This window comes from Mus musculus, chromosome 11, assembly GCF_000001635.26.
Source record: "Mus musculus strain C57BL/6J chromosome 11, GRCm38.p6 C57BL/6J".
NCBI lineage: Eukaryota > Metazoa > Chordata > Mammalia > Rodentia > Muridae > Mus > Mus musculus.
In genome coordinates, this window is record NC_000077.6 from 120,063,814 (window position 1) to 120,090,521 (window position 26,708).

At 55.1% G+C, this 26,708-nt stretch overlaps 1 protein-coding gene across 6 annotated transcripts; it reads right to left on the reverse strand.

The window, feature by feature from the left end:
- Nucleotides 1-615: 615 nt before the first annotated feature.
- Cep131 (centrosomal protein 131) lies at nt 616-23,052 on the reverse strand. 6 transcript variants are annotated; one of them, XM_006532061.4, is made up of 26 exons: nt 22,839-23,051; nt 19,983-20,176; nt 17,431-17,525; nt 13,514-13,628; nt 13,106-13,227; nt 12,276-12,389; nt 11,751-11,897; nt 9,928-10,045; nt 9,310-9,431; nt 9,025-9,161; nt 8,597-8,691; nt 8,064-8,246; nt 7,546-7,722; nt 6,979-7,089; nt 6,672-6,797; nt 6,476-6,592; nt 4,885-4,987; nt 4,133-4,334; nt 3,317-3,424; nt 3,108-3,225; nt 2,881-2,955; nt 2,098-2,240; nt 1,825-2,002; nt 1,575-1,738; nt 972-1,032; nt 616-896 (listed from the first exon to the last, which is right to left on the reverse strand). In XM_006532061.4, the coding sequence occupies exons 2-26, from the start codon at nt 20,157-20,159 to the stop codon at nt 822-824; spliced, it is 3,183 nt and encodes a 1,060-aa protein (XP_006532124.1). In that variant the 5' UTR covers nt 20,160-20,176; nt 22,839-23,051; the 3' UTR covers nt 616-821. The 6 variants fall into 6 exon arrangements, 2 of the variants coding, with proteins under 2 accessions (XP_006532124.1, NP_033864.3); NM_009734.3 differs by having other exon boundaries at nt 617-896; nt 9,025-9,163; nt 9,315-9,431; nt 22,839-23,014; XR_003949250.1 differs by having other exon boundaries at nt 972-1,738; nt 22,839-23,052.
- Between the last annotated feature and the right edge of the window lie 3,656 nt (nt 23,053-26,708).

The following is a 26,708-nucleotide window of genomic DNA, read 5'->3' on the forward strand; positions in this document are numbered from 1 at the left end:
GTGTAGACAGGTTCTTGGGTTCAAGTCTCTGTACCCTCATGGTGCCTCACAATTGTCTGTAAGTCCAGTTCAAGGGGATCCGATGATTTCTTCAGGCTTCTGCAGGTACCAGGCACACAGGTAGCACACGGAGACAAACCTCCCTCTCTCTCTCTCTCTCTCTCTCTCTCTCTCTCTCTCTCTCTCTCTCTCACACACACACACACACACACACGTAAACGTTCTAAATTAATATTAGAAAAAGAAGGAGGAGGAAGAAGAGGAAGAGGAGGAGGAGGAAGAGGAAGAGGAGGAGGAGAAGCAGCAACCACCACCGAGGTTACTGGGCTGAGCTAGAGACACAGTTCCTCTTATGAAGTGAGTCTGCTGTACTGAGAGGCCAGGGTAGGAACAAATGGCCAATACCTGCTGGGGATTGGAGCTGAGAGCAGAGGGGCTGGCTGTAAGCCACTGCCCTGTCAGCCTGGACAAGTTGGGGGGTGGGGGGGAGAGGCAGAGTCGGAGCTAGTCCTGCAGTAAGGACCACCACTCCTGACCATGCTGAGGGGCCCAGTGGTCTCGATCTTCCGGCTCACCACGCCCAACACAGTAGAGAAAGACAAGCAGGTGACATGAAGCAGTTAAAAAAAGCCACCTAACCATTTTACTATAGAACAGCTGCAGGCATGCTGACAGTAACGTCCCGGGCACTGGGCTCCATGGTGCCTCTCACACACCAGCTGCTGTCCTACCCTTAGCCCTGTGTCTTGGAGCGTGACCTGGACACCAGCCGCAGGACTGAGTGTCAGCCTCAGGCTTGGCTCGTCATCCCAAGGGCGATGTCACTTAGAACTCAGAGATGACCCTTTGTGTTGCTCCAGCAGTTCCTCTAGGTGGTCCGCCCGCTTCACAGCAGCCTGCAACACATTTCAGTCAGGCCCTGGACACCCTGACCCTAGGCAAGACAATCACAGACCGCCCGAGGGACCCACCTCATGCTGTTTGCGGAGACTGTTCACGGCTGCCTCCTTCCTCGCTAGAGCCGTCTTCACCCTGCAGTGATGGGCATTCGGCTTCTGCACAGCCCCACCTTCAGTCCCAGGTCAGCCTGAAGGGTGGCCTCTTACCACCCAGCCTCAGCCCTGCTCCACCTTGACCGGAGCAGCCTGCCCTGGGCCACTGCCTCCATGACAACCAGACCCTAAGGTGGTTTTTGGAAGAGACGGGGTTGTGGCAGGGTGGAAGTCTCATTCTCATGTTAGGCACAGAGGCAGCCAGGCAGGCAGCCACAGCCCTGGGTAGTCCCTTGGAAGGACTAAGGAGACTCTGGGTGGCTACTGTCACCCTCTCTGCCGCTGGCTCTCTGCTGAACATCACCTGTTCCGGCCAGAACCCTGCCCACCTCCTCGGAGAAGCACATGTGGGTCTTTCCCAGCCCCAGAGCTAAGTGACGCCCAGGGGAAACGCCTAGCCTTCCTGGCACACAGACGGAAACCATGTGAGCTCCTGCCCGTGGGCTACACTGCTTATTTGGAAGAGACAGGAGGAGGCAGGACTGGCCTCCTGTGCCCCTACCTGCAGTGCTGAGCACCCACCTCCGGTGCACCTCGTCTAGCTCCACCTGCTGGCGGGCCTGCAGCTCTGCGAGCTCCACTTTCACCCTCTGGGTCTCCTCCTGGGAGGCTGCCAGCTGCTCTGCAAACTCCTGCCGTACCACCTGGGCCAGGCTGGCCCGCTCACTGCACATCTGTGTGTTCACCTGACAAGCAGGGGGCGCTGTGAGCAGGAAGGCAGGGTGAGGCCCCACCCCCATCTCCCCTACAGAAAGAGCCCTGGGCTACTCACCGCCCGCAGGTCTTCTAGTTCCTTCTCCTTCTGCCTTACTAGGGACTGCAGCCGCTCCTTCTCCCCTTCGGCCTCCCCCAGGCGGCCTTTCAGCTCCGAGCACCGCTCCTGAAGCTTCCGCTCCGACTGCTCCAGCTCCGAGAGCTCTGTTTCATACTTATCACGCACACGCTTCACACTGGCAGGCAGAGGCACGGGACAGCGTTCACTCTGTCTCTGCCTCTGCCCTGGGCTCTCCCCTGACTGTGGAGCTAAAGGCAGGAGGCTGCTCACCGGCTCTCGGCTGCTCTCTCGCTCTCCTCCTTGGCCAGTGTCATATCGGCCTCCAGCCGGTGGATGACCAACTCAATCTCCTGGTCTCGGCCTTTTCGGATCTCTTCCTTCAGCTCACGTTCCCTGGTCAGCAGCCATGCTTCCTGCAGGGACATGCAGCTGTCTCAGAACTGGCCAGCAGGAGGGCAGATAGGAGAAGCCGGAGGCAGCAAGATTAGCCTTGCTGGGCTCCAGGGGATGGCTCCTGCTTAGAGCCACAGAACACAGGGCGAAGGGCTCCAGCCCTGCACAGGTCCCCAGGTCCCAAGAGGACCATGTTTTGTTTTCAGGACCTCCCGTGAGCAGGGGCATGAGATGGCCCTGGGTAGTATGGCTCCTTAGCCAAGGGGGTCACCATTGCAGCAGGCTGTCCCTCTCTCGGAGAACTGTAGTCTAAGATGATCAACTACTACTGTCTGCTAGACAGGCCAAGGCAAAATGGCAAACCTGCCCTGTGGCCAAGGGGCTTGCAAATTCCTAAAAGGAAAGACCAGAGGCCAGGGCCCTGAGGGGCTTCAGGGTCTGGGTATCAGGTGACTCTGAAGGACGCAGACGGGGTGACTCCTGGAGAGGAAGGACAAGTCCTCTCAGGTCTCCAAGATGTCCCTGGCCCCACTTCCTCTTGTTCCGACTCTAACCATCTGGATCCATGTGGACAGTGAGCAGCATGGCCCACCGAGGTCCACACAGCTAGGAGGAAGCGCCCAGGAAGCCCTGAGCAGCAGCCCACCTGGCCCGGCCTACCTCCTTCTTGGCACAGCTGGCCACCCACGCCTGTCTCTCAGCTTCCAGCTGGTCCTTCAGGGCCTTCAGCTCCATCTGAGGGGGGCAGACTGTGAGGGCCTGAGGCCACTCCAAGGCCCTGCCCACCCTGCTGAGGACCCCACACCACCAGAGTCAAGCAGAAGAGACCCCCTTCCTCCGCTGCAGGCCAGACTCGGCCGGCACTCCGAGGGGAAGAGCAGGCTGACCTGGTGCCTCCGCTCCTGCTCCTCTCGGCTCCTCTCGAACTCGGCTCTCAGGGCCCGAGTCAGGGCCGCGCTGCTCTCCTCCAGCTGCTGCCTCAGCTCCTCCAACTCTGCCCGCTGCCTGCAGGCCAGCAAGAGTCAGGCAATAGAAGGGCACTGTGAGAGGGGTTGGCTAGGCCAGGGGTCACTGTGAGGACAGCCCTCGGTGGCACCTGGCTGCCTGCTGGCCCAGTCGCTCCTTCTCCTCGGCCACCTCATTGTAGAGTCGCCGCCGCTGCTGCTCCAGTGCCCTCTGTTCCTGCTCCAGGTGCTGCTCAAACCTGCAGGACAGTGAGGACACTTACACCACAGTGGGTGCCCACGGTGCTCGATGCCGGTTACCCTGCTGACCAGGGCGGCCACATCAGCTCCCAGGGACCCTCTGCTGTCCGTGGGCTGCAGCCTCCTTCAGCTGCGTTTGTGGCTTTTCGTATCTTCACACTGGCCTCTCTCTGCTTAGCCCCACCCTCAGATGGGAGCCAGGCACATGGTTCTTTGACCTGAGTAAGTGCCTGCCATGACCTGTATGTACCCTTGTCTTTCCTGAGAGTGGGAGAGCAAAGGGCCAGCAGGTCACGAGAGAGGAAATGACAGCCTTAGGGGGACCTAGCCTGGAGGCCCGGACAGTGAAGGAGGGGTGTCCACTGGTCATTGGTGCCAAGGCATACTGACTGACTCACAGAGCCATGTCCCTTGGCCACCATGTCCCAGGCTGTGACATCACAGCCTGGTTATAAGACAGTGGTGAGCCCTAGGGCCGAGGGAATGGATGCGGCTGTCCTCTGCAGCAGAGTGACCTACACATCCCAGTGGGCCCGGCTCAGCAAGTCTGGACATCTGAGCGTAGTGACAGCCATCTCTCATGACCACACACAGGAAGGTCACAGCACTGGCTGGGCAGGTGGACGGCACAAGTCCCACACAGGCTGGTACGTTGCAGGGGTCAGGTGGCTGCTCTAGGCCCAAGCCTCCAGAGCTCTCCTTCCTACCTCTGCTGGGCGCGCTCCCGCTCCTGCTGGCCCAGCACCTCCCTCTCCCGGTCCAGGTGCTGCCGCAGCTCTTCCGCCTGACGCAGGTGGCGCTGTGCGGCCTGCTCTTCACGCTGCTGCAGCTCAGCCTCGTGCAGGCCCCTGAGCCGCCTCACCTCTTGCTTGTGCTTGGCAATTAGTTTCTGGATCTCAGGCTCTAGACCTGTCGGGACGGGGGTTGCACCAGAGATAGGGCTGCAAGTCCCCTCCAATCCAGCCACTGCCCCACAGCATGGCAAACCTGATCGACTAGAGGTAGATGAGAGGCAGTAGATTAGCCCGTACTCCAGAGACCTAGCTTTAGGAGTGTCTTGGATATACCATCAGACCACAGAGACTTGCCCGGCCTCTTGGTGCTCTGACCAATGGGTCTCCCAGTGGCACACGCCCAGGATCCTGGAGAAAACGGACTCTCCACAGGGCAGTCTGAAGGTGCCCCCTAGAACCTCCCTCACATACCGAGTCTGTCAGCCTAAAGAGTGCTGATCTTTCTTTTCTAGTTTTCTCTGGTTTCTGCAGTGTGACCTACATGTCTTGCAGTTTCCAAACTAGCCTCCAAGGGGCGGGAGGTCCCCTCAGGCTTCTGTGACCTGGGAGCCAACAGCTGGAATGGTGTTTGCGTCTACCTGCCTTAGGCAGCCAGGACCACGGCCTCACCTAGCACCACCTATGTTCACTGTCACTAGAGTGAGCTGCAGGGCGGGAGGCCCCACCTCTGACTGTGATTTCCTTGATCTTCTTCGTTTTCTCATTGATCCACTTCTCACGCCGGATTTTCTCGGTGGCACTCATGAGTTCTTTGAGTTTCTTGATCTCCTGCGCGAAGAGCACAGGAGGTCAGTGAGTGCGGAGGGGGAGTCCCGTCCGTCCGTCCGCCTCCTGGGCCTGTAGGCTGCAGGGCTCCTTCCTCTCTCCCCAGGGCGGGGGCCACCACAGCACACACATGCTAGCCTGAGGTACCACAAAGGGTAGTTACAGCCACTGGCTTGTGGGGGTCCCATCGTTGAGAGGGCCACCACCCACTGTAACTGAGGCCACAGAGAAGGGCAGAGAACAAAGGGACATAGGAAGGAGAAGAGGCCCTCTGTTTGGAGCTGGTGTGCCTTTCCTGCTGACAGACACCATCAACAAGACGTCAACAAACGTCACTTACTAGAGCCATGACGCATGTTTTCTTAGAGATGCCACCAACAAAAACCATTGAAACCAGAAGGCACACTTAAGGCCAGAATGGTTTATAGCTTTGCCTGAGCTATTCTCTCTTCCCCAGATTTAAGTGACAGCCTCAGATATTCAGATATTCACATTCACCTCATGTATTACAAGCTCACTTACAGGAAGAGCGTCTGTAACCCGTAAGCCTTGCACGCTGTCCACTCTAACAACGGAGGATCTTACACACACCCACCGTGCAGAAAGCCCGACCCTCCCAGAGTCAGCCAGACTCCTCCCACTCCCCCCTGCAGGCCGCCTGGGCTCATCCATCAACTCCTGTGCTAAGAACAGGCAAGTTTCTTAACACGCACCAACTGTGCTTTACACTGAAATTCTCTGCCACGGGGATGCCTGAGAGGAAGGTCCCTAAGGGCAAGGGAGTTCCCTGGGCTGCTGTGGAGCGGTGACTCCATTCCTGCTGAAGCTGAAAGGACCAGCCGAGAACTTCTGTCTCTAACTCTGGCTGGGGGTGATGACCACTGGGGTCTCTTTAGACAGTCAGCCCACCCTCACATGGGGTCTGGGCTCCAGTCTAGGGTGACTTCAGAGAGAAGCATAGCCAGGTGGCTGAGTCAGAGTTAGTTAACCAGCATCTGCAGGCCAATCAGGAGGGAGCTGGAGGAGCCTGGTGCAGCTGCACTGAGCAGGTTCTGTCACCCAGGACACCTGCCACTGGAGTAGGCCAGGCTTGGACTCCTGAGTCCATGGCATGTCCTGTGTGAAGGGCCAGGTAGGCTGTGCATGCTGACCTGGGATGTGGCTGTCCACGCCTCAGCACCTGTCCCTGTTGAACACCTGGATGCAGTTCAAGAAGAAGGAACAGGACTACACACACGCTCACGCACACGCACACGCACACACACACACACACACACACACACACACATCTCCCAGCCCCCAACTCCCTCCAAAATAACAAACAAGGGAACAAAGGCAGGCCAGGCAGTAGTGGATGCTGAGGAGACAGAGACAGGCGGGTGTCTCTGTGAGTTCAAGGCTGGCCTGGTCTATAGTGTGAGTTCCAGGATAGCCAGGGCTGCCACTGCCCCAGGGACCTCATCACAGCCTGGCATCGGCCAAGGAGCTCACCAGTTCGTGCTGCTCCTGCATCTGGGCCACGCGCTCCCGACACCGCTGGTCCCCGTGCTTCAGCTCGGCCACCACTGCCTCACACTTCTCGCTCAGAACTTTCTTGTCTTCAATCAGCTGTGATAGGGGTAGGGTGAGGATCTGGTGTCCACCCTCCGGTCCCTCAGTGGGCCAGCACTGCGTCCCCGACTGTCACCTGGTCAATGAAGGACAAGTGCCGTTGGATGGTGGCCTCATACTGCTCCTTCTGCTGCCGCAGCTGCCGGGTCAGCTCCTTCTCTGTCTCCTTAACACGTCGAACAGTGAGGTCACGCTGTTGCGCCTGTGGGAGGAGGGGGGATAGACAGGAGATGGTGGTGTTGAATCCCTGCCGTGTGGGGCAGCAATGGCTCTGACCCCTGGGCAAGATGCTGGCAGGCCCCGTGCCAGCGTGGCCCTGGGGTGATGGCTCATGGTCAGGCCCCGTCCCAGCGTGGCCCTGGGATGACAGCTCATGGTCTCACCAGAGCTCTCTGCAGCAGAGCCATGGCCTGTTTCTTCTCCTCCAGCTCCAGCTTCAGCCGCATCACAGACGTGCTTCCCTCGGATCCTGAGCCCGCCTCTAGCACCAGGCTCTAAGGATATGGCAGTCCTCAGGCAGGCCACCCAGCAGTTACTGCCTACCTGATGCCCACCCTCCACAGGGAGTCACTACATGCCCCCTGTCCCACCCCGCTGCGAGGGGACAGCTATGTGGGACACCTGGGCAACAGGTCAGCCATGGAGACCGGGTTTATTAATCAGTGCAGAGGAGGCCTATACCTCGATGCTCAAACACAGACCACGAGGCCTGGTCTGCCCTCTCCTGACCTTCCTGCCCCATGAAAACAAGCCGTATCCCTGTTTTCATTGTGGTCACCGCTGTTCATTCAGGACACAGACCACAGACCACCCACGTGGACAGGATGACCTCTAGAGAGGATGCCAGGGCAGAACAAGGCGGCCCTGCTGGCTTTCACTTCTGTTTGGGGCTCAGGGAGGCTGCACTGGGGCCTTTCGAATGATCACTTCCCATTGTGGCGGCTGACTACCTCCCGCCAGGGTGCTGGCCGCTCCTGTCCTGACTTCTCCATCTCATCCAGGAAGGTCATAATGCTCTGAAGCTTGGCCTCCGAGAGCAGGGTCCCGTCATCAGGGGGGCCAGGGGCTGCGCTGAGTTTCCCAAACTTCTCCAGGTTGTCAGCTGTCAGGGAGTTGGCATCCTCTTCCTGCAGGGCCAGCATTGGGGGCTCAGAGGAGCCTGAGAACTTAGGGTCCCTCAGGGACAGGGGCAGTGTTTGTGTGTGTGTGTGTATGTGGGGCAGGCCTTGCTGTGGCCGTGGCCTCCCTAGGTGCTCAGACCTTTGAGAGTATTGCCACAGCAGGAGAGGTGTGTACCCTCCTGGGTCACTGTGTCCCAACCTCAAGGAGACCAGACAGGAGGGAGTCAACAGGCACAGCTGGACCTTGTTAGGTCTCAACTAAAGCAGGAACATGGTGGCCCATGCTCCCCTGACCTGCATGGAGGCCTCCCTGCAGGGGATGGTGTGAGTGCCCAGCGCCTGCTCACCTCGTCAGTCCAGGCATATCTGTCCTTATGGTAGGCCTTGGGGTGAGGCAGCGGCTCTGGCTCCTCCTCCAGCAGCTTCAGTGTGTCCAGAAGATCGTCCAGGGTTGCTCTGGCCCTGGCCTTGCCCCTGGAAGAGCCTGACACTGCCAGGTCTTGTCTGGCTTCCCCCTGGGAATGGATGTCCTGTAGTAGACAGGTCAGGAGGGAGAGAGGTCAGGCCAGAGGTAGCTAAGTCACCCCACGCACCCATGGTCCCCGTGGGCCAGTGCATCCACCACTTGGCACATGACTCAGGTGCTGTCCTCAAAGGAGAAAGGTTCCGGCCCAGTGTCACACTGAGCAGCCTGTGGCCTTGCTGTCCCCTAATGAATGTGAACTGGCAGGATTTCAGAGTGGATCTGAGACCTCCCCATAGCAAGATCAGCAGGCCTCTGTCTCACACCACAACAGCAGCCCTTTGGGCTCTTTCAGGAAACAAAGGACCCCAAAGCTGAGGAGAAGCTTAGGCCAGCCAGGCACGGACATGTCCAGACCTGTGGCTTGTCCTCTGGAGACTGCCATTGCTCTGGAGATGATTCAGAGGCAGGAGGGCAGGGGTCCGCGGGGCCTGTGGGGTAGATGCTGGCACCTGTAAAACAGAATGCACTGTCATTCCTCCAGGGCCTGACCTTGGAGAGAATCTGGGGAGGAGCCAGGTAGAAACCAAAGAGACACTAGGGGGCTCTGGTCTTCCGGGGTGCGATGCTGTGCGGGGAGCCAGTGCAACCCAAGTGCAGGAGCCACTGCTAGGATTGTTGAGGCCTGGCCACCCTAGAGTCTAGCACCACAAGTGACCCAGGCAGCACAAGTGGGAGCAGTGGGATCCCAGGTCTGCAGGTAAAAGTCCCCGTGCCTGGCCGTATGAGCCTCCAGTTTCACCTCACTGTAGGCCTCCCAGGGTCGGGTAGACAGACTCACTCACCAGCGTTGTTGGCCTTAGGGTGTGTGACGCAGCCTGGCTCCTGCATGGGTCGAGGCTGCTCCGGTGCTCGGGTCTCTGGTCTGTCCTTAGGCCGTCTGTGTTCGGCCTCACTTGCCTTCTGGGCTCGTTTCTGTTGTTCCTGACAGAGGAGCACCTCTGAGCAGCCCGCTAAAGCAGGGTGTCCCCTGACCCTCTTGCAGCCCAGCTCCCCTGAGGCTCAGTGTCTCCAAGCATCAGTGTCACACAGAATGGGCTATGGGCTGAGGGATGACACCTGGAGTACCCAGTACCTGAATGGCTGCCTGCCTGGCCTGACGAGCCTTTTCCTCCCGGGCCTTCTTCCTTGCTGCCTCCTCCTGCCGGTGCAGTTCCAGAAGGTTCCCACCTCCCAACCGTTGCCTCTGCCCCTGCCAGGGAAGCCAAATCCACAAACTTTACAGAACTGGAAGATGGGCAGAGCCCTGAAACCAACTGGGAGGTCTCCACGGGGCACCGAGCGTCCACTAGCTTAGAAGGTGGGTGAGACTGCTTAGAACAATGAACCTGCCACCTTGGCCCAGCAGAGGGCCAGACCCACACTGAGATGCAGGCATATCAGGGAGACACAGCTCTGTAGCACTTGGCCCAGCAGAGGGCCAGACCCACACTGAGATGCAGGCATATCAGGGAGACACAGCTCTGTAGCACTCAGCCCAGATCTTGCTCAGGGAATCATCCTGGCACTGGCTGGTCTCTTGGTACATCAACCCAACAGCAGCATCGAGGACAAGAGGTGCCACAGAGGGGGCTATGCACTTATGGGTGAGTCCAGATCTGACGTCCATTTGATTTGTCTTAAGAATGGCACTTAATGCACTCGCTGTACACACTGCAGGTGGCGAGACCCTGAGGAATCCCACTGACCTCTCGCTTGGACGCTAGCAGGTGCTCGAGGGCTGCTGCTCCCGCTCGGCGCCTCTGTACCTGGCAGCGGTACCAGCGCTGGATGGTAACTGCAGCCTGGTTTACCTGATGGATGAACCTGTCCAGAGAACTAGATTCAGGACCAGGAAAGGTCCCCACATCCCTGTACCCCTAGAACAAGAAGTGTCCAGATGGAAAGAGACAGTGGTGGCTACACACGGCCCTTTCTCACCAGGCTATGATGTGGAAGGCCAGCCCTTCTAGTCTCCTTTAAGACCTAAACCCACCCTCCTGGAAGACAATCCAGGGAGGGTGCAAGTGTCAGTCTAAAGCAGGCTTGGATGGTTGTCCAGGCAACAAGATGTTGCTTGGGAGCAAGACCAAGCTCCAGGACCCCACAGCCAAGAATACAGCTGCTCATGAGACAATCAGGTCGGTGGTTGCTAAGGTCAGGGCACAAGAGGAGACCACACGGTAGGTAGGCAGAGGGAGTTGGGTTGGTTGAGATAGCCTAATTATTTTTAGTGTTATTTAATTGAGGGTTGTTTGCTTTGTTTTGAAGACAGGGTCTCTCTATGTAGCCTTGGCTATCCTAGAGTGCCATATGCAGTTCGGGCTGACCTTGAACTCAGAGATCCTCCTCCTCTGCCTCCCAAGGGCTGGCACTGAACGTGTGTGACACCACACCCGGTCACGTATTTGTTTTTTGAGCCAGAGTGTCACACATTCCACTCTGGCCTCAGATTCACCATGTACCTGAGGATAGTCTAGAACTACTGGTTCTCCTACCTCTGCTACCCACGTGCTGGGAATGTTAGCGTGTGCGACCACATAACATTTGTCAAGTGGGTACATTTTAAACTAAACCCAGTGGTCTGGGGAAGAGAGCCTAGTGGTAAACCTTGCAAACCTCTGGGTCCCATCCCAGAACTGCAAGAAAACAAATAATAACTCAACAAAGCTGATTAAACCAAACCCCTCAACCCTGACTAGAAGGGCTGTGAACAGATCGTTGCGGAGGGTAACGACAGGGGACCAAGTACCTCCGGCTGCCTGCCATAGTGCCCTGGCTCTGCAATGAGGCCCATCCAGAGAAGCACCAAGATGGGGCTCTGGGGAGCTGACGGCTCCTGGCCTTGCCTCCAGTTCCCCCCCTCCCACTGTCTATGGCAGGACCTCTCCCCATACTCAGCCCAGGAAGTCACAGGCCAGGTGGGTGGTCTGGTTGGACCAGACCAGGGAAGCCCTCAATGCAGCTATTCACCTGCTAATGGGGCCTGGCAAGGAGCCACCATGGTAGCCACTGAAGGCCCCACCTGTGCCTGTGCCCACCGCTGCCGCCCCAGAGGGCACTGTCAAGGGCAGCCTCACCCATGGTAGCCAGGAAGGCCCCGCCTGTGCCTGTGCCCACCGCTGCAGCCCCACAGGCAGGTGTTTGTTCTCCTCAGTCTTTTATCTTCTTTCTGCTAAATGTGTTTTTAATCACCAGTTTCACGGAGGTATAATTACCGTGCTATAAAACCCTCCCGTTTGTGGCATACAATTCAATGCTTTCTGAGGCAGATTTACAGGGCTGTGCGTCCATCAGCACAATCCAATTCTAGAACATTCCCACCACCCTCAGAGAACAATCCCTGTGGTGTCCTGGTTCCTGTCACGCCCCAAGCAACTACAGCCCCTCCCCCATATAACCATCTTGCCCTTGCGTTTTAGACACATGGAGTCTCAGCGAGTGTGGCCCTCCCATTCATGTTGTCTAAAAACCAACTGTTAGAGTCATAGGTCCCAAGCCCCTGGCCCCACAACTCCCTGAGAACAGTCACCTCTCGGCTTCCTCTTCAGTCACCTCCCTCCGCCTCAGCAGGCCGGTAGTGCCTCGAGCGGACTGACTGGCACTGGACAAATTCTTCCGAGGCTTCCCCAAGTCGCTGCCCTCACCTCCCTCACGGGCTGCTGCCTTCACAATATTGCTGATGAGACAAAGAGAAGCCTAACTGTGTCCACAGCTCTAGGCAGGGTCCCCGACCCATGCCCTGGTTCTAAGCCTGGAGGAGGCCCACGAACCATGGTGCAAGGTTGACCTTTCACCTCCACCTTGCTGGCCCCTAGAACTACCTGTACCCCAAAGTCCCATTGCCTGGCACCTGTGTAAATGTCCTTTACATTTTATAAACAGAAAGAGGTTCTCAGTACAGAAGTCTAGAAGCAGACAGATGGGGTATAGGGCTCCAGTTACCCCAACTATGGCACGTGGTTCTGTGTGTGTACAGGAGCTTCCTTCAGGGCCCAGCCTGCCTGCGTCCCTCCCCGGGCCACATGCTTCCTGTGTGCATTCGAACAGGCCTTACTTGAGGGAGGGGGCTGTCTGGTTGGAGCTCTTGGGGGGCGACACCATCTTCGAGGAGGCATAGTGGTTATGCACCATGGTGGTGACACAGTTGCCCACAGCACCTTTGTTGCTCCTGTCAGAGAGACCAGGAAGGAGTGGGGCTGGAGGAAACAATCAGGTTTGGTTTGTGGCACACGCTGCCATAAAAACTCTCAGTGCATACTATGGCAATGACCAAGTGCCCCTGGGAGTCCATGGCCAGGACTCCAGCGGCCAACAGCCCTTTCCTGCACCCAAAGTGGATGATGTCACTGCCCCCAAGGTCAAGGGATGTTTTGGAAATGCTCTGGAAATGGCCCAGAGCCTTGCTTGCTCCAGTGGCTTCTCCTGGTCTATTAGTGAGGCCACAGCACCAGCTCCTGCCTGCCATGCTGGTCACTGCTCTCTGACATGCTGTGATCTGTCCTGTCCCCAAGAGTGACAAGCACAGCTCTGACATGGGCTCACCCCCCAAACGAACCATTCAAGTCAGATACAGCTGGCCTGGAGGAAACTCCTGGACCTGACGTTTCTGAGAAGTTCAGCTGGTTGACTCAGGCATCTAGAAAAAAGGCTCCTCCAAGGGAGAAGAGCCTTCCAGGAGGCCAGGAGGCTTGTTGAGCTGACCACTGATACTGTCTAAACAGTGGCCACAGGTCCCTTTTGTGCAAGCTACCACCTTACAAGGATTCTCTTTGGCTGAGGGGAAAGCCATTAGTTTGACTTCTCCACTCAGTACAAAGTAGCTGAATCCAGCTACATAAAAGACAAAGAGTCTCCTGGGACCAGGTGTGTGTGGTGGGACAATACCTGTTGTTAGCGGTGAAGCTGGGTGCCAGAGGACACTCCTTCCTCCGTGGGCCCAAGGCAGAGTCAAGGGTGCTGGGACTCTGAGCACTGGCTGGCAAAGCCAAGCCCCTGGGCTGCTCATCCTGTGGATCACACGGATACTTCACAGCCTGGAACACTAGGAGCACAGCCCAATACCAACAGCAGGCCCTTATGTGTCATGAGGCAGCAGATGCTATGCCCCAAGGGACCAGTGTCAGGACCAAAGCTCAGCAAGCCTGGGACACCCTCCCCCCACCCCACCCCACCCCACCCCACCCCACCCCACCCCGCAACAGCTGCCTCTCTAGGCAGGAAGGATGTAGAAGGAGCCTGATGGTGATCTGGCAGGAACACCAGGACTCATGGCTGCCTCACACACCCCCTTACCAGGACGTTCCACGTGGCTTCCTTCTCACTGGATGCCTTGCTAAGACTGGCCACCCTTCTTCTCCCACTGGTGCTGCCCTCAAAGAGCATCAGGAAGTCGGTGGGCTCTGCTGGCCTGTGTCAGAGAGAAGTATGCACACAAAGTCAAGGGCTAGGGATGCCAGGAAGGAAGACAGGCGGGTGCTCTACAGAAGGCAAGAGGGCATGACTCCAGGACATGGTGAATGTTTCTTGGAGGCTGGAGAGTTGGCTCAGGCTGAGAGCACTTGCTGCTCTAGCACAGGACCCAGTTTGGTTCCCTGCACCTACACAGAGGCTCACAACCCTATGTAACAGCATTTTTAGAGGATATGACACCTTCTTCTGGCCTCTGAGGGCAGCAGGTACACATATGGTGTACATATAGGTATATAAGCAAACATTATATACATAAAAAATGTTTCTTAACCCTGACATACATTCCTAACTGGCAGAGATGCCTCAGTGGGACAAGGTTTGGAAGTCTGGGTAGCTATAATGAGCCTGAGGATCAAAGGCCTTAAGACATGTGGCTACCAGTTACTGCCATTACCCTCATTCCCCTACACACAAAGAGCCACATACGAGTCAGCTCAAGAAAGTCAGAGGCAACAAGGAAGATCAGCTAGATGGCAGGAACTCCCCCAGGGGGCCACAGACATACTATGCCCAAGGTCTGAACCTGATGGAGTGAGAGAGCCTGGAGCAATGTCCCGTGTGAGGCAGGAAGCTCTGGCAGCTAGCAAACTGTGCACAGGGCCATGAGGCCCAGCATCATGCCCGAGTGAAACAATGTCACACAGTGAGCCTTGAAAGCATGCTCAGGCAGAGGGCCACATACAGGAGGCCACACAGTATCTCATTCTCATTATAAGAAATGTCCAGAGCAGGCAGATCCACAGGGACAGAATGCAGGCTGGTGGAGGACACAGTGAACCTTAGCAGCCATGGGGTGAGGAACGCCCCAGACGGGGCCATGACGCTGGCTGAGCTGACAATATTGAATGGGCCACGATCTGGCTCAGCAGCAGAGTGGGTGCTTGCCTAGTGTGTGCATGGCACTGGGCTCCGTCTCTAGCACCAACAAATGAGCAAATCTCTGAGCTGTTCTTGAGATGTGAGCGGGATGGGACACGAAGTGTAGGCCAGGGACTGTTGGCATTCCTGGCTCTGGGCTGCCATCTCCACACTCTCTAGGAGAGAAAGGGGAGGATGATAGGCAGTCAGTTCCCTGATGTCTCTTCTCAGCCCAGACATATCCCTGGCAAGACTGCCACTCTGATAGACTCCACACCGTTACAGGCTTCACCCATCGCCCTGACAATGGCCAAGGTACAGTGTTGGCATCACCAGCCATGTTAGTGGGCCACAGAAGAAAGTACCGCAAAATCCACTTTCCTGTGGAGGGGGTAGGCTCAGTGTGCCTGAACATGGAAGGCAGGGAGGTAGAAGGGGAAGGACTTGTCCTGATTCACAAATGGTGAAGAAGCTAGACACAATGCAGTACTAAAATCCAGGAAGGCTACCGGGCCAGGGTCAACACTGAAACCCATCAGAAATGGGGACGAAGCCCCAGCATAAGGACTGTGAGGCCCTAGACAACCTAGCAAGAAATATGCAAGACTCTCATGGACACTGGGGTTGGTGGAAGTTGGCAGAACTTATGAAAAAGTCACAAAGAAATGAGGACCAGAGGGCCCATACTGAAGAGCTCTCGTCTGGCAAGTGTCATCCTTGCATGGCTTCGGAGAGACAGGAGACAGCTTGGGGCCAGCACAGTAAGACACAGGGGCAGAAGACAGGACATGAGGCCCTCCACAGGGCCACAGCACCGCATCAAGCCAGAGTGCCATGGTTGAATCTGTGACATTGGAGGAATGACCTAAGACAGGAGCCACAGCAGATGGACATGACTGCAGAGACCTAGACCAGCCTCAAATTTTAATAAAATAAAAAGGGGGAGATGTGGAGAGCCATGCCACGAGCAATCGCGTGCATGCCGTGAGCAATCGCCATTATAAGATGGCGCTGGTTTCCACTGTGCTTAACTAATAAACAAGCCTTATGCGCAAGTGCAAGAGTGAACTCACGCCTAGTCACTGCCCATCTCGCGGTGTAGTAATGGGGTGATGGGCGAGCAACGAATCAGGAGCTGTCACGCCACATCAGGTGCTGAAACGTCACCTGCGGGCTATATAAGCAGTGCCATTTTATAACCCAAGTTGGGTTCCCAGCACCCATGTAACTGCTCACAAAAGGCCTGCAGAGCCCCAGAGATGCCCTGCTCCATGACCAGCAAGGGCAACATTGTTCTGCTTCGGCTGCTGAGGCTCCAATGTAGCAGCACTATACCCATGACCCCGTGATGCCCAGATACACCAAGGGCTGGCAGGGCTTGGTGCTGTCCACATGGTGCTGGTACTATCACAGCATGCAGACTGCAAGAGTTACCATAGGGTCAGGGAGGCTGCGTGTAGTGAGGCTGCATGGGACACTAGAGCAAGCAATGCAGGAAGCTGTCAAGGGGAAGACCAGGTTGCAGTCTGGACTCCAGAATGTATATGGGGAACCAAGCCTTTTGGAGCCCAACTGAATACATTATGAGCCCCCAGTGCCAGATTTGGTTGACAAAGACTTGCCCTGTTCTTTGCTGTGCCCTTTTCTTCAATTTTAGAATATGAATCTTATTCTGGGCTCTGATGTATTAAATAAACATACTTTTTAAAAAAAAATAGGAGCTAACTGTGACAGACTACAGAGACTTTTAAGTTGGACTAAAAGTATTTTCTATTATAACATGGTCAGGAGCCTGAGAGAATAAGGAGTGGGAGGTTGTGACTTCAGAGCAATGTATTTGGGTACCAAGCTAATAAGGGTTGGAGCTGCACTGGGTTTTGTCAGTTTAACAAGATCTACAATCATTCAGGAACTGGTCTCTCAGCATGACTCTGTGATCCGTTAATTTGAGGTGGGAAGGCATGCCCGCTCTTTCTTCCCCACGTGGCCAGCACCATTCCTTGATTGGGATCCATGGAGGAAGCGAGCTGAGAAGGACACAACCATTACCCTCCTCCACTGCAGAGGTGACCAGCAGCTTCCCGCTCCGGCTGTGGTGACTTCACTGCAGTGACAGACTGCAGTGTGATTCAGAATAAGCAAGTTCTTCTCCAGATGGCTTTTGTCAGGGTACTTGATCAGAGCCAAGAGAAAGATCTAAGACATTTAACTGCTAACAGAACTAGGCCTGCTCTCCCATAGGCAGATACATCTACAAAGGGTTTCCTGGATATCATTAATAAGCATAACTACACTGCACAGACACACACAGACACACATATACATACATACATGCACGCACGCACCACACCACACATACACACACAGAGACAGACACACACATACACGTGCACGCATGCATGCTATATGCACCAAATCCTCTCCGCACACCACATACCTGCATACCCATAGTACACAGCATCCATATCACACAACCACAAACTACAAATACTCCATAATACACGCCACACATGAAGCACAGCCCACAAATCCATATGCCACGGCCATGTGCATTTACAGCCCCCGTATACACCCAACTTCTAGCACCGTCACACGTGTACACCCCACACCTCAAGTGCGTCCTGCATTTTCAGTCACCAGTAATTTGGCAGAGTAGACGTCCTGAGTGCATACCCCAGGCGCTGAGGCTCTGTCTGCGTGTGGTAGAAGTGCAGTCCCTATTTTCCTAAGGGAGGAGCCCCCAGATCCCACTGCCCAGCAGAGACCACAATGGACAGAGCTGCAGGAAGGGCTAGGGAGGGAGGAGAAGGGAGGCTGGAGTTACCTGATGGAACAAGACCACCTCGAGAGGTTGAGGGGGACCGGGAGTCACAGTAGGTTACCTGGGGGAGCCCGTCCATGACTGGTTGACCTGTGTAGTGCTGTTAGATCTTCGAAGATTGTTGATAGCTCGGGGGCCTCCAGGTCCAGTGGCCTCCTTCAGAAGGGAAAAAAGAGCCTGCTTAGCAGAGAAGGCCTCAGACACCAGGCCAGGCCTTAGAGAAATCACTGGATTCCAAACAAGCTGGGAGGCTCTTGGTGGCACATGGACAGTGAGGGGGGGGGGGCAGGGCCCAGCCTCTGAGAACCTAGGTGTTCTGCACAAAGTGGGGAGCCCCTCACCCCTGCAGTGGGGGAGGGCCCAGCGAGGAACTGTTCGCTCTGTCACTGTGGTCATCAACAGCTGGCCTAGTGTTCTCAGGCAGTGGATGCGATGCATCACAGGGAACAGGAGATGAAGTGGGCACAGCGGAGCACGGGCCGCCTGCAGGCCAGAGGCAGCAGGTGTGAACCTTAGCAGCAGGCTTGTCTCTCCCTTCTTTGGCCCTCTGCACTTTAAACAGCGGCACATCTGATCATCTACTCTGTTTGTTTGTTTGTTTTTCGAGACAGGGTTTCTCTGTGTAGCCTTGGCTGTCCTGGAACTTACTTTGTAGACCAGGCTGGCCTCGAACTCAGAAATCTGCCTGCCTCTACCTCTCAAGTGCTGGGATTAAAGGTGTGCGCCACCACGCCCGGCTGTGCACCACTACTCTTAATGTGGAATTGTTAAATACATCAACTGCCACGGGGTCAGTGACGGCTCAGGGGTGCCCTTTCCTTTCCCCCATTTTTCTGATGGCAGTTTTATATTCTCCACGCTGAGGAAAGGGATAAAGGTGGCTCCTGTGCTCACGGAAGGTGATCAAGTGCTCATCAGATAAATGAGAGCGTGAGCTAAGAACCTTAGACTCCATCTGTGCAAAGGCTCAGCGTCATCAGCCCAGGATAGACCCTCTCCCTGTCCCACGCCCCCATCCTCCCGAGACAAAGCATGCCCGCTTCACTGTCATATGTGGGGCATCTGCTCCAATGACAAGTCCGGTCTCTTGAGATTTAGAGGCCTGCCCAGAGCAAATGCCCTTCAGGACCCCAATGAGGTCAAACAGTGACAAGGACCAGCAGTAAAATGAGGCCCCGCCCACAGGAGGTCCCGGCCCGGTGGACTGTTCTTTCATTAAGTATAGCAGGGTAGCATCATCCTACAAGACAAACAGCCGCACCGATCCCAGCGAGGAGTCCCGAGGAGAGAGGACTTGGCAGCTTCCCCCACCCAGAACTCAGCCACACGAGCTGCCACTGAAGGAAAAACTGAGATGATAGAACTGCTCTCAGCAGGAGGCCTGCGAGAGGTGGCTGTGTCCAGGGAGCCACAGAGGGAGCCCAAGCTTCCGTGCAGCAGGGGTGCAGCAGCAGATCTTTGGTCCACGCGCATAGGCCTGGCTGCCCTCCTTGCTTAGGGCTTCGGTGCAGTGGAGGGATCCACACAGGATAAGAAACAGCAACTCAAGAGCAAGGCTGGGGTCACAGAGGGCGGAGCTGAGACTCACGCTAGTCTGAGCTGTCCGTCCCTCGGCTGAGGCAGATGGCTGGCTCGCTGCGGCAATTTGTCTGTACCAAATGTCCCTTACCGTTTTTTGCTACCTCTGTCCTTTACCGTCTTGCTACTTCTGTTCTTTACCACCTCGCTATCTCTGTCCCAGAATGCACCCTGAGCAATGGAGGGCTACACCGCCTGACACACTTTTTCAGGAAGAAGGAGGAGGTGGGCCTTTTGTCAAGAAAGCAAGCTCAGACACCAACCAGCCCTTCACCCTCAGCAAGGACCTGCTTCTCGGGCAGAGTCGCAGAGGACAGGCAGCATGCAGGTCTCACCCAGGTTCCTCCCTGCTTTAGAAGTTCAGGCTAGATTCAGGCACAGCCCTGGCCCACAAAGTACTTGCTTCCTTTCTGGGCCTGGCCAGGGAATGCCTAGCAGAGAGTAGCTTTGGGTTACAGGAGCCCAGCTTGGGGCTGGAGAGATGGTTCAGTGGTTAAGAGCACCGAATGCTCTTCCAGAGGTCCTGAGTTCAATTCTCAGCAACCATATGGTGGCTCACAACCATCTGTAATGGGATTCGATGCCCTCTTCTGGTGTCTGAAGACAGCAATGGGGTACTCATATACATAAAATTAGTAAGGCCAGAGCGAGTGGGGGTGGGGTGGAGGTGGGCGGGAGTCCAGCTTGACCCCTCATGTCCACACCATGAATTTCTGAGTGACATTTCTGATTCATGCCCCACAGAGGTAGGCTGGGAAAGGAAAGACAGCCCTCCCCAAAGCCCTCCCTGCCCATCTGCTGCCCACCCAGTTTCTAGAAGGGTAGCTTTGAAGAACCCAAGAAGCCTAAATACAGTGGGACAGGAGGGGAAAGCCGGATGCCAGAAGGGTCTGGATTTGCCACAGCACAGCTCACGTGGCTTGCGTGGTCTACTGCCCACAGGAGCATGACCATGAATATGAGATAAACGCTCTTGTGAGGAACTGTTACCAGGGACTAGATGCCACCCCAAGAGGGTCCCAGACCCACACTCACCAGTGCCTTTTTTCTTGGCTCGCTGCCTGTAGCCACAGACATGGAACGGAAAATAGACCTTGTGGCAGAGGCACTGCCGGGCCGCTGGGACATGGGCGGAGGGAGGCCAATCAGACTCAAGTCCACAGCTTCTGGACTGCCTTCAGGAGTGGCAGTGATGGTCCGTGAACCTTTCATGGTGGACCAGGCTAACCCTGAAAAGGAAATGAGAGACGCAATAAGACACCGCAGGGCTGAGGATACAGCTCCGTCCAGTCTTCAGCATGGTATAAACTAGGTGTGGCAGTGTATGTGTGCAATCCTGGAACTCAGAAGGTGGAGGCAGAAGGACCAGACTCAAGACCGTTCTCAGATAGATAGTGCATTCAAGGCCATCCTGGGCTACATGAGATGGGAATGAAGCTTAGAGAGATAACCAAGTAGTTAAGGGTGTTTGCTGCTCTTCTAGAGGGACAGGACTTGGTTCCTAGTACCCATAGCAGTGGCCCACAACTGCCTGTAACTCCAGCTCCAGGGGATCTGACACTCTCTTTTGGCCTCTGTTGGTATACAGACATATACACACATAGATTTAAATATATATATATATATATATATTTTTTTTTTCAAGACAGGGTTTTAGGGTTTCATTGTACAGACCTGGCTATCCTGTCTGGAACTCACTCTATAGACCAGGCTGGCTCAAAACTCACAGAGATCTACCTACCTCTCTGTCTCCGGAGTGCTGGCATTAAAGATGTGCAAAAACACCTGGCTTATTTGTGCCTTTTACTCTTCTTGAACTGTATCCAAGTATTCAATAGCGACAGAGGGACAGGCCCTGGGCTGTGGGCAGCCACCCCTCCCCCCCGGCCCTTCTCATGGGCAGTACTGGCTCACTTTTAATCCCAGCACTTGGGAGGCAGAGGCAGGCAGATCTCTTGAGTTCTGAGGCCATCCTGGTCTACAGAGGGAGTTCTAGGACAGCCAGGGCTACATAGAGAAACCCTGTCTCAAGAAACAAAGAGCCGGGCGGTGGTGGCGCACGCCTTTAATCCCAGCACTTGGGAGGCAGAGGCAGGCAGATTTCTGAGTTCAAGGCCAGCCTGGTCTACCAAGTGAGTTCCAGGACAGCCAGGGCCATACAGAGAAACCCTGTCTCAAGAAAAAAACCAAAAAAAAAAAAAAAAAAAGGAAGAGGAGTTGGTAGAGGAAGGGAAGTGGGAGAACGAGGTGGGGGAGACAAGATACCATGGAGGAATCTCACCCCTTGCACTCACAATCTCCACTCACTCTGGACGTGTGGGTCTACCTGCCACCAAAACTCTCAGAAGCCACCACTGGGGATGGAGGAGCTCTGCCAGGAGCACGAGAAGACAAGATTGTTCTAAACCCTACGCTGGGCTCTAAATGGTGAGCTGTGAGTAGCTGGGGGTCAGCGATCCCAGAGGGTGCTAGCAGCAGGCAGTGGTGGCTGTGAGCCTGGCTCTGCCATTCACCCCAGCCCTAGGACATTCTCTACATTAAAAAAAAAGTGCATCTTCCTGGGCTATCCTGAGGTACATGTGGCTTTGAGGTTGGATCCTGGAGATCCTGCAACAGCTTCAAGCTACCCTAGTAGGATGTGGACTCCCAAGTCCCTGCGTCACCACAGAGCATCCATGAACTCCGGGGACCTGGCAGCTGTTCTCTTGTTTCAGAGGCACCCTGATACCTCCCTTGCAGGGTGCTCTCTCTTGCAGTCTCCCACTGGCTCTTCTCATCCCTGAAAGCCCAAGACGCCCTGAACTCTGCCCCAGACTCTCTCCTTTATACACCCTCTCCATCCCTGAGCTTTGCACAAGTACAGCAGGCTATCCGGCCAGGGCCCGTGCTCACATCACCCAATACTTCCACACTGCTCTCAGCTCAGGTTATACCCACAGGGGAAATGGCTTCTCAGGATGGCAGAGTAAATCTGAGTACCTGAGAAGTCCAGCTCTGACCCTGTTTTCTATAAGCACTTCATTGTGCATTAACTAAGCCTGCCTCCCTCCCTGCTGTTCCTCAAATCTTGGCAGTGCATCCTAGCACACCACTGCATCTGCAATCCCCCTGCCTCCACAGCACCATCAGCTTTTCTTCTACCAACTGTTTTGCTTTCTCTAGGACTCCCTTGAGAGGACAGGGACCACACAGTCTTAGGTCCTGATGTGTGGAGGGCACTGAGGTCCTGAGACCTGGGAGATGGGACATGGGACAACTGCTAAGTGATTACAATCCCCTTTCAGAGTCAGGGAGCCAGGAGCATACACTCACCATGGTCCAAAGTCAAGCTGCCTTGGTACTGACATCCAGATGTGTGTAGTAGGGGGCAGTGTCCCTACTCTGAGGCTGCTTTGCCATCAGTCCGGCCAGTGTCCCCGTTACACATTTCTGGTTGTGTAGGTGAAACCTAATACCTTGCCCTTCTTGGCACTGGCTACACCTTGGTGGATCCTAAGCTCCTAAGTCTGGTGGACATAGCTTTCCCAGCACCACGTGCAGCCAGTGAGGTTCTGGGCGGTAAACATAGCCTCTCCATGGAAATCTATAAGCCAGATGGCCGGAGGCTGGGGAGGCCAGCCTCACCCTGGACAAAACCGCGCCTCCCGCAGGAGCCGGAGGGGCAGGAGCCTGCTCCCTCGGGGGCCAGCTGACTCGCAGAGGCAGAGCCCTTGAGCAGCGCACTGCTGTGCTCCTCCGCGGGCGACCCGCATCCCCTAGGTCTCTTGAGGTTTAAGGCAGGGGTTCCGGGCCGCCCGAATGGAGCCCACGGCGACCTTCCGGGGCTGGGGGTACTGGGCACAGGCCGACCTCGCTGCAGGGCCCGACCCTTCACCGCGAGACGCCCCTCACCTGCGCGGACCTAGCCTGGGGCGCAGGGCCCGTGGGCTCGGCCTGGCGGGCGCGGCTGCAGAGCCACCCGGGGCCCCACGGGGCTGGCGCGGCCTCCGCCGTGGGTGACAATAAAACGCTGTCCGCAGGGGCGAGCGGCGGCGGCGGCGGCTAGCAACCAGCCTGGTGCCTCCTCCGCTGTCCGTCACGCCGGCCCGCCTTTGCAGCGCGCGCCGCTCAGGGATTGGCTCTCCGGACGCCCGCCCTGATCTTCGGGTAGTTCATTGGGCCGTTAGGCTGTCCTGTAAGTCCCGGAGTGGGAGGAGCTGCCGAAAGCCAAAGTGGAGTGGGGCAGGCAGAGGGGCGGGGCTTTAAGGAGGCGGAGCCTGCGGGTCCCGGCACCCTCTGAGGCCCCCGCGCAGCCCTGGGCCTCTCCGGTGCCTTGGCAGGACCGCGCAATGATGCCTCCTATCCCCAATCTTTCCTAACTGCTTTCAAAGACACTGTCGGAGTCTCCAAGTGTATAGATGTGGTCTTTCCTGTCTGCCAAAGGGCTCGGGACCCACAAGCTCAGATGGCCTCTCCAACAGAAGTTACATTAAATAACAATGTTATAAACTCAAATGCTTTAAAAATTATCCGCATATTAATCTTATGAACAAGCGCGTGTGCGTGCGTGTGAGTGCGTGTGTGCGTGCGTGCGTGTGTGTGTGTGTGTGTGTGTGTGTGTGTGTGTGTGTGTGTGTGGTAAGTTAGGATGGTGGTCCAGGGCCTTGCATGTGCTAAATAAGGACTCTGCCATTGAACCTCAGCCACTTTTGCACTAAGAAAGCATCTCATATACCACGTAGCCCAGGCTGTCCTCGAACACACTATATAGCTGAGAATGACGTGGAATTCCTGATCCTTTGCTTTTTTCCCCTCCTAAATCTGGAATTACGGGCAAAGTGCCGCCACACCTGGCTTTCATCTTTTCTTTCTAAGATTTATTATGTGTAAGTTTCTGCATCATGTTGAGGGTGCTGGATCTCCTGAAACTGGAGTTATGGATGGTTGTAGGATGCCATGTGGGTGCTGGGAACTAAAACCCGGTCCTATACAAGTGCTTTTTTTTGTTTGTTTGTTTTTTTGGTTTTTTTTTTTTTTTTGAGACAGGGTTTTCTATGTAGCCTTGGTTGTCCTGGAACTCCCTCTGTAGACCAGGTTGGTCTTGAACTCACAGATCCACCTGCCTCTGCCTCCCAAGTGCTGGGATTAAAGGTGTGTACCACCACCACTCAGCATAGTAGGTGCTTTTAAACACTGATGGTGGCTTCCTTTTTTGTTTGTTTGTTTTGTGTTTTGTTTTGTTTTGTTTTTTCGAGACAGGGTTTCTCTGTGCAGCTTTGGCTGTCCTGGAACTCACTCTGTATACCAGGCTGGCCTTGAACTCAAGAGATCCACCTGCCTCTGCCTCCCAAGTGCTGGGATTAAAGGCATGCGCTCACGGTGGCTTCTTTTTTAAAATTAAGAGAAAGATTTGGTTTATACATATCAAAATTCACATCCTTTGGTGTCGGGTAAACACCCATTCAGACTTAGTCACCCTTCCGCCACACCCTACAGAGCCATTCCTTGTTTAATCCCAGCTGCTTCAGGCACCAGCTGGCTGGGACCCTTTGTTTTGTCTCTTGAGGAAAGTCAGAGACAAGATGGCACAGAGTGTCTTCCTAAATCCCCACCCCAACCACCCCAAAGCTGGAGGATTCATTCTGCTGTCCTAGCCAACATGTCACCTGACTCTTAGAATGCCCCAGGAAGCAACTATTCCAAGCGAGAGTTCACACGATGGAAGCAGCTGTAGACACTCACTTGCTGGCTTTTGTGTAAGCCCAGGTTTTCCCATCTTCTGCAAATTCTTAGGGCAGAAATCAGTGCTATTTAAGAAACTGCCAGAATGTTTTCTAGTTACTGTCCAGACAATGTCCCAGTTGGTGTCTGTTCCTTCCGCTCTTGGAGTGTTTGGGTCCTGTTCTCTCAGTGACGTTAATAGGTGAATGGTTGGGGTGTGTGTGTGAATACACTGTAGCTGTCTTCAGACACACCAAAAGAGGGCATCAATCCCATTACAGATGAGCTACCATGTAGTTGCTGGGAATTGAACTCAGGACCTCTGGGAGAACAGCCAGTGTTCTTAACAGCTGAGCCATCTCCCCAGCACCCAAGCTGGACTCTTGTAACCCAAAGCTGCCCCTTCGCTAGCTGTTCTCCTGGCCAGGTGAGTGGTTTGCACATCACACGGCTCATCTGCCATCCCTGCATTCGTCTCCCTTCATGTCTGTCAGATCATTTACCCACTCTGTAATTTGGGTGATTTTCTAGTTTTGAGCTTTAAACTTTGGGTGTGTGCGTGTGTGTGTGTGTGTGTGTACACTCACGCCACAGCAAACATGTAGAGGTAAGGATAACCTTCATGAATCAGTTTTCTTTTTCTACCATGTGGGTCCCAGGGATTGTACTCTGGTTGTCAGACTGTGTGGTAAAAATGCCTTCACCAGCCTAGCTATGCCATCGATCCTGTGTTCTCAGCGAGGTTTTCACGTGAGTCTGCGAGAGACGTCACCTGAAAAGTCTCTCAGTGTTTGGCTCGACTTTCCATTCCCTTAACTATGACATTAAAGCCTTTTCCCTTTAATAAGGTTTCTTCCCCAACACAGGGTCTTAGTATGTAGACCTGGACGGCCTAGAGCTCCCTATGTAGACAAGGCTGGCTTCAGCTTCATGGCGAGCCACCTCTGCCTCCTGAGTGCTGGGATTAAAGGGGCATACCACCATCAGGTGTTTCTGATTCTTAGGTTATGGTTCACTTTAAATTTTTGTGTGAAGTGTGAGGTATGGGCCAAGATGTTTTCAGTTTTTTACACATTGCTAGCTCCAACACCATTGACGGCTACTACCTCCTCACTGAACTACTGCAGATAAAGAAAACGCCCCCGACCAAGGGCGTGGCTCAGGAACCTAGGCTTGTGAGGTTCTACCTACGAGATGTGGACGCTGTCGCTGACCACCACTTGTGTAGACCCCGACGATACCAGCCTTGGCTAGCACAGCTGTGGTGAACCCTGACCTCTGGGCATGGCAGGAGAGGAGGGGTTCTAAGTGCCACCCCCCACCCCAGACATCACCAACAGTTACCAGGGAAAAGGCCACTCTTCAGTGGTACACCCGCCATGAGCGTTTCCCTGCTCCTCCAACCCTTGACTCAGCAGTGAAAATGTTTCTGTCCCTGGGGTCCACAGAACAATTCCCAGTTTGAAAAGCCACACCATAGGAGTTGTAAGATCATCTTGACTGTTCTGATCTCTTTTTTTTTTTCCTGTAAACTTTAATGTCAATTCACCACTGTATACAAACTGAGCTGGGAGTACAGCCCCAGGGGTCCCGCACTTACCAGTACACACAAGGCCCCACGTTTGACACAACTGAACACCTGCGGAGACTCTGGTGGGGTTTGGGACAGCCCCTCTCTAGCCATGTTCTCCGCTCACCCTGGAGCAGTGTAGCCACAATTTCTGTTCAGAATGCCCTCCTGGCCCGTTGACGGGGAGGGCAAGGCAGCACCGCTGAGAGGGTCCACCAAACACTCGAGGGGAAGCACCTGCTCTACTCGGGAAAACAAGCCCTTAAGGTATTGATGATGATAATAATAGTAATAATAATAATAATAATAGGGGCTGGAGAGATGGCTAAATGGTTAAGAGCACTGACTGCTCTCCTGAGTTCAGGTCCCAGCGACCACGTGGTGGCTCACAACCATCTGTAATGGGATCTGATGCTCTCCTCTGGTGTGGCTGAAGACGGAGACAATGTATCATATAAATAAAATCTTAGCACAAAATCAACCAGCCCAAG

Excerpts from the sequence above, each read along its gene's own strand:
- Cep131 (XM_006532061.4), bottom strand. The coding sequence starts at position 20,159 with ATGAAAGGTTCACGGACCATCACTGCCACTCCTGAAGGCAGTCCAGAA. Across the intron at positions 13,629-17,430 it reads TCATGGACGGGCTCCCCCAG|GCCAGCAGAGCCCACCGACT; the intron begins GTAACCTACTGT and ends TCTCTGACACAG. Across the intron at positions 1,739-1,824 it reads AACTAGAAGACCTGCGGGCG|GTGAACACACAGATGTGCAG; the intron begins GTGAGTAGCCCA and ends CCTGCTTGTCAG.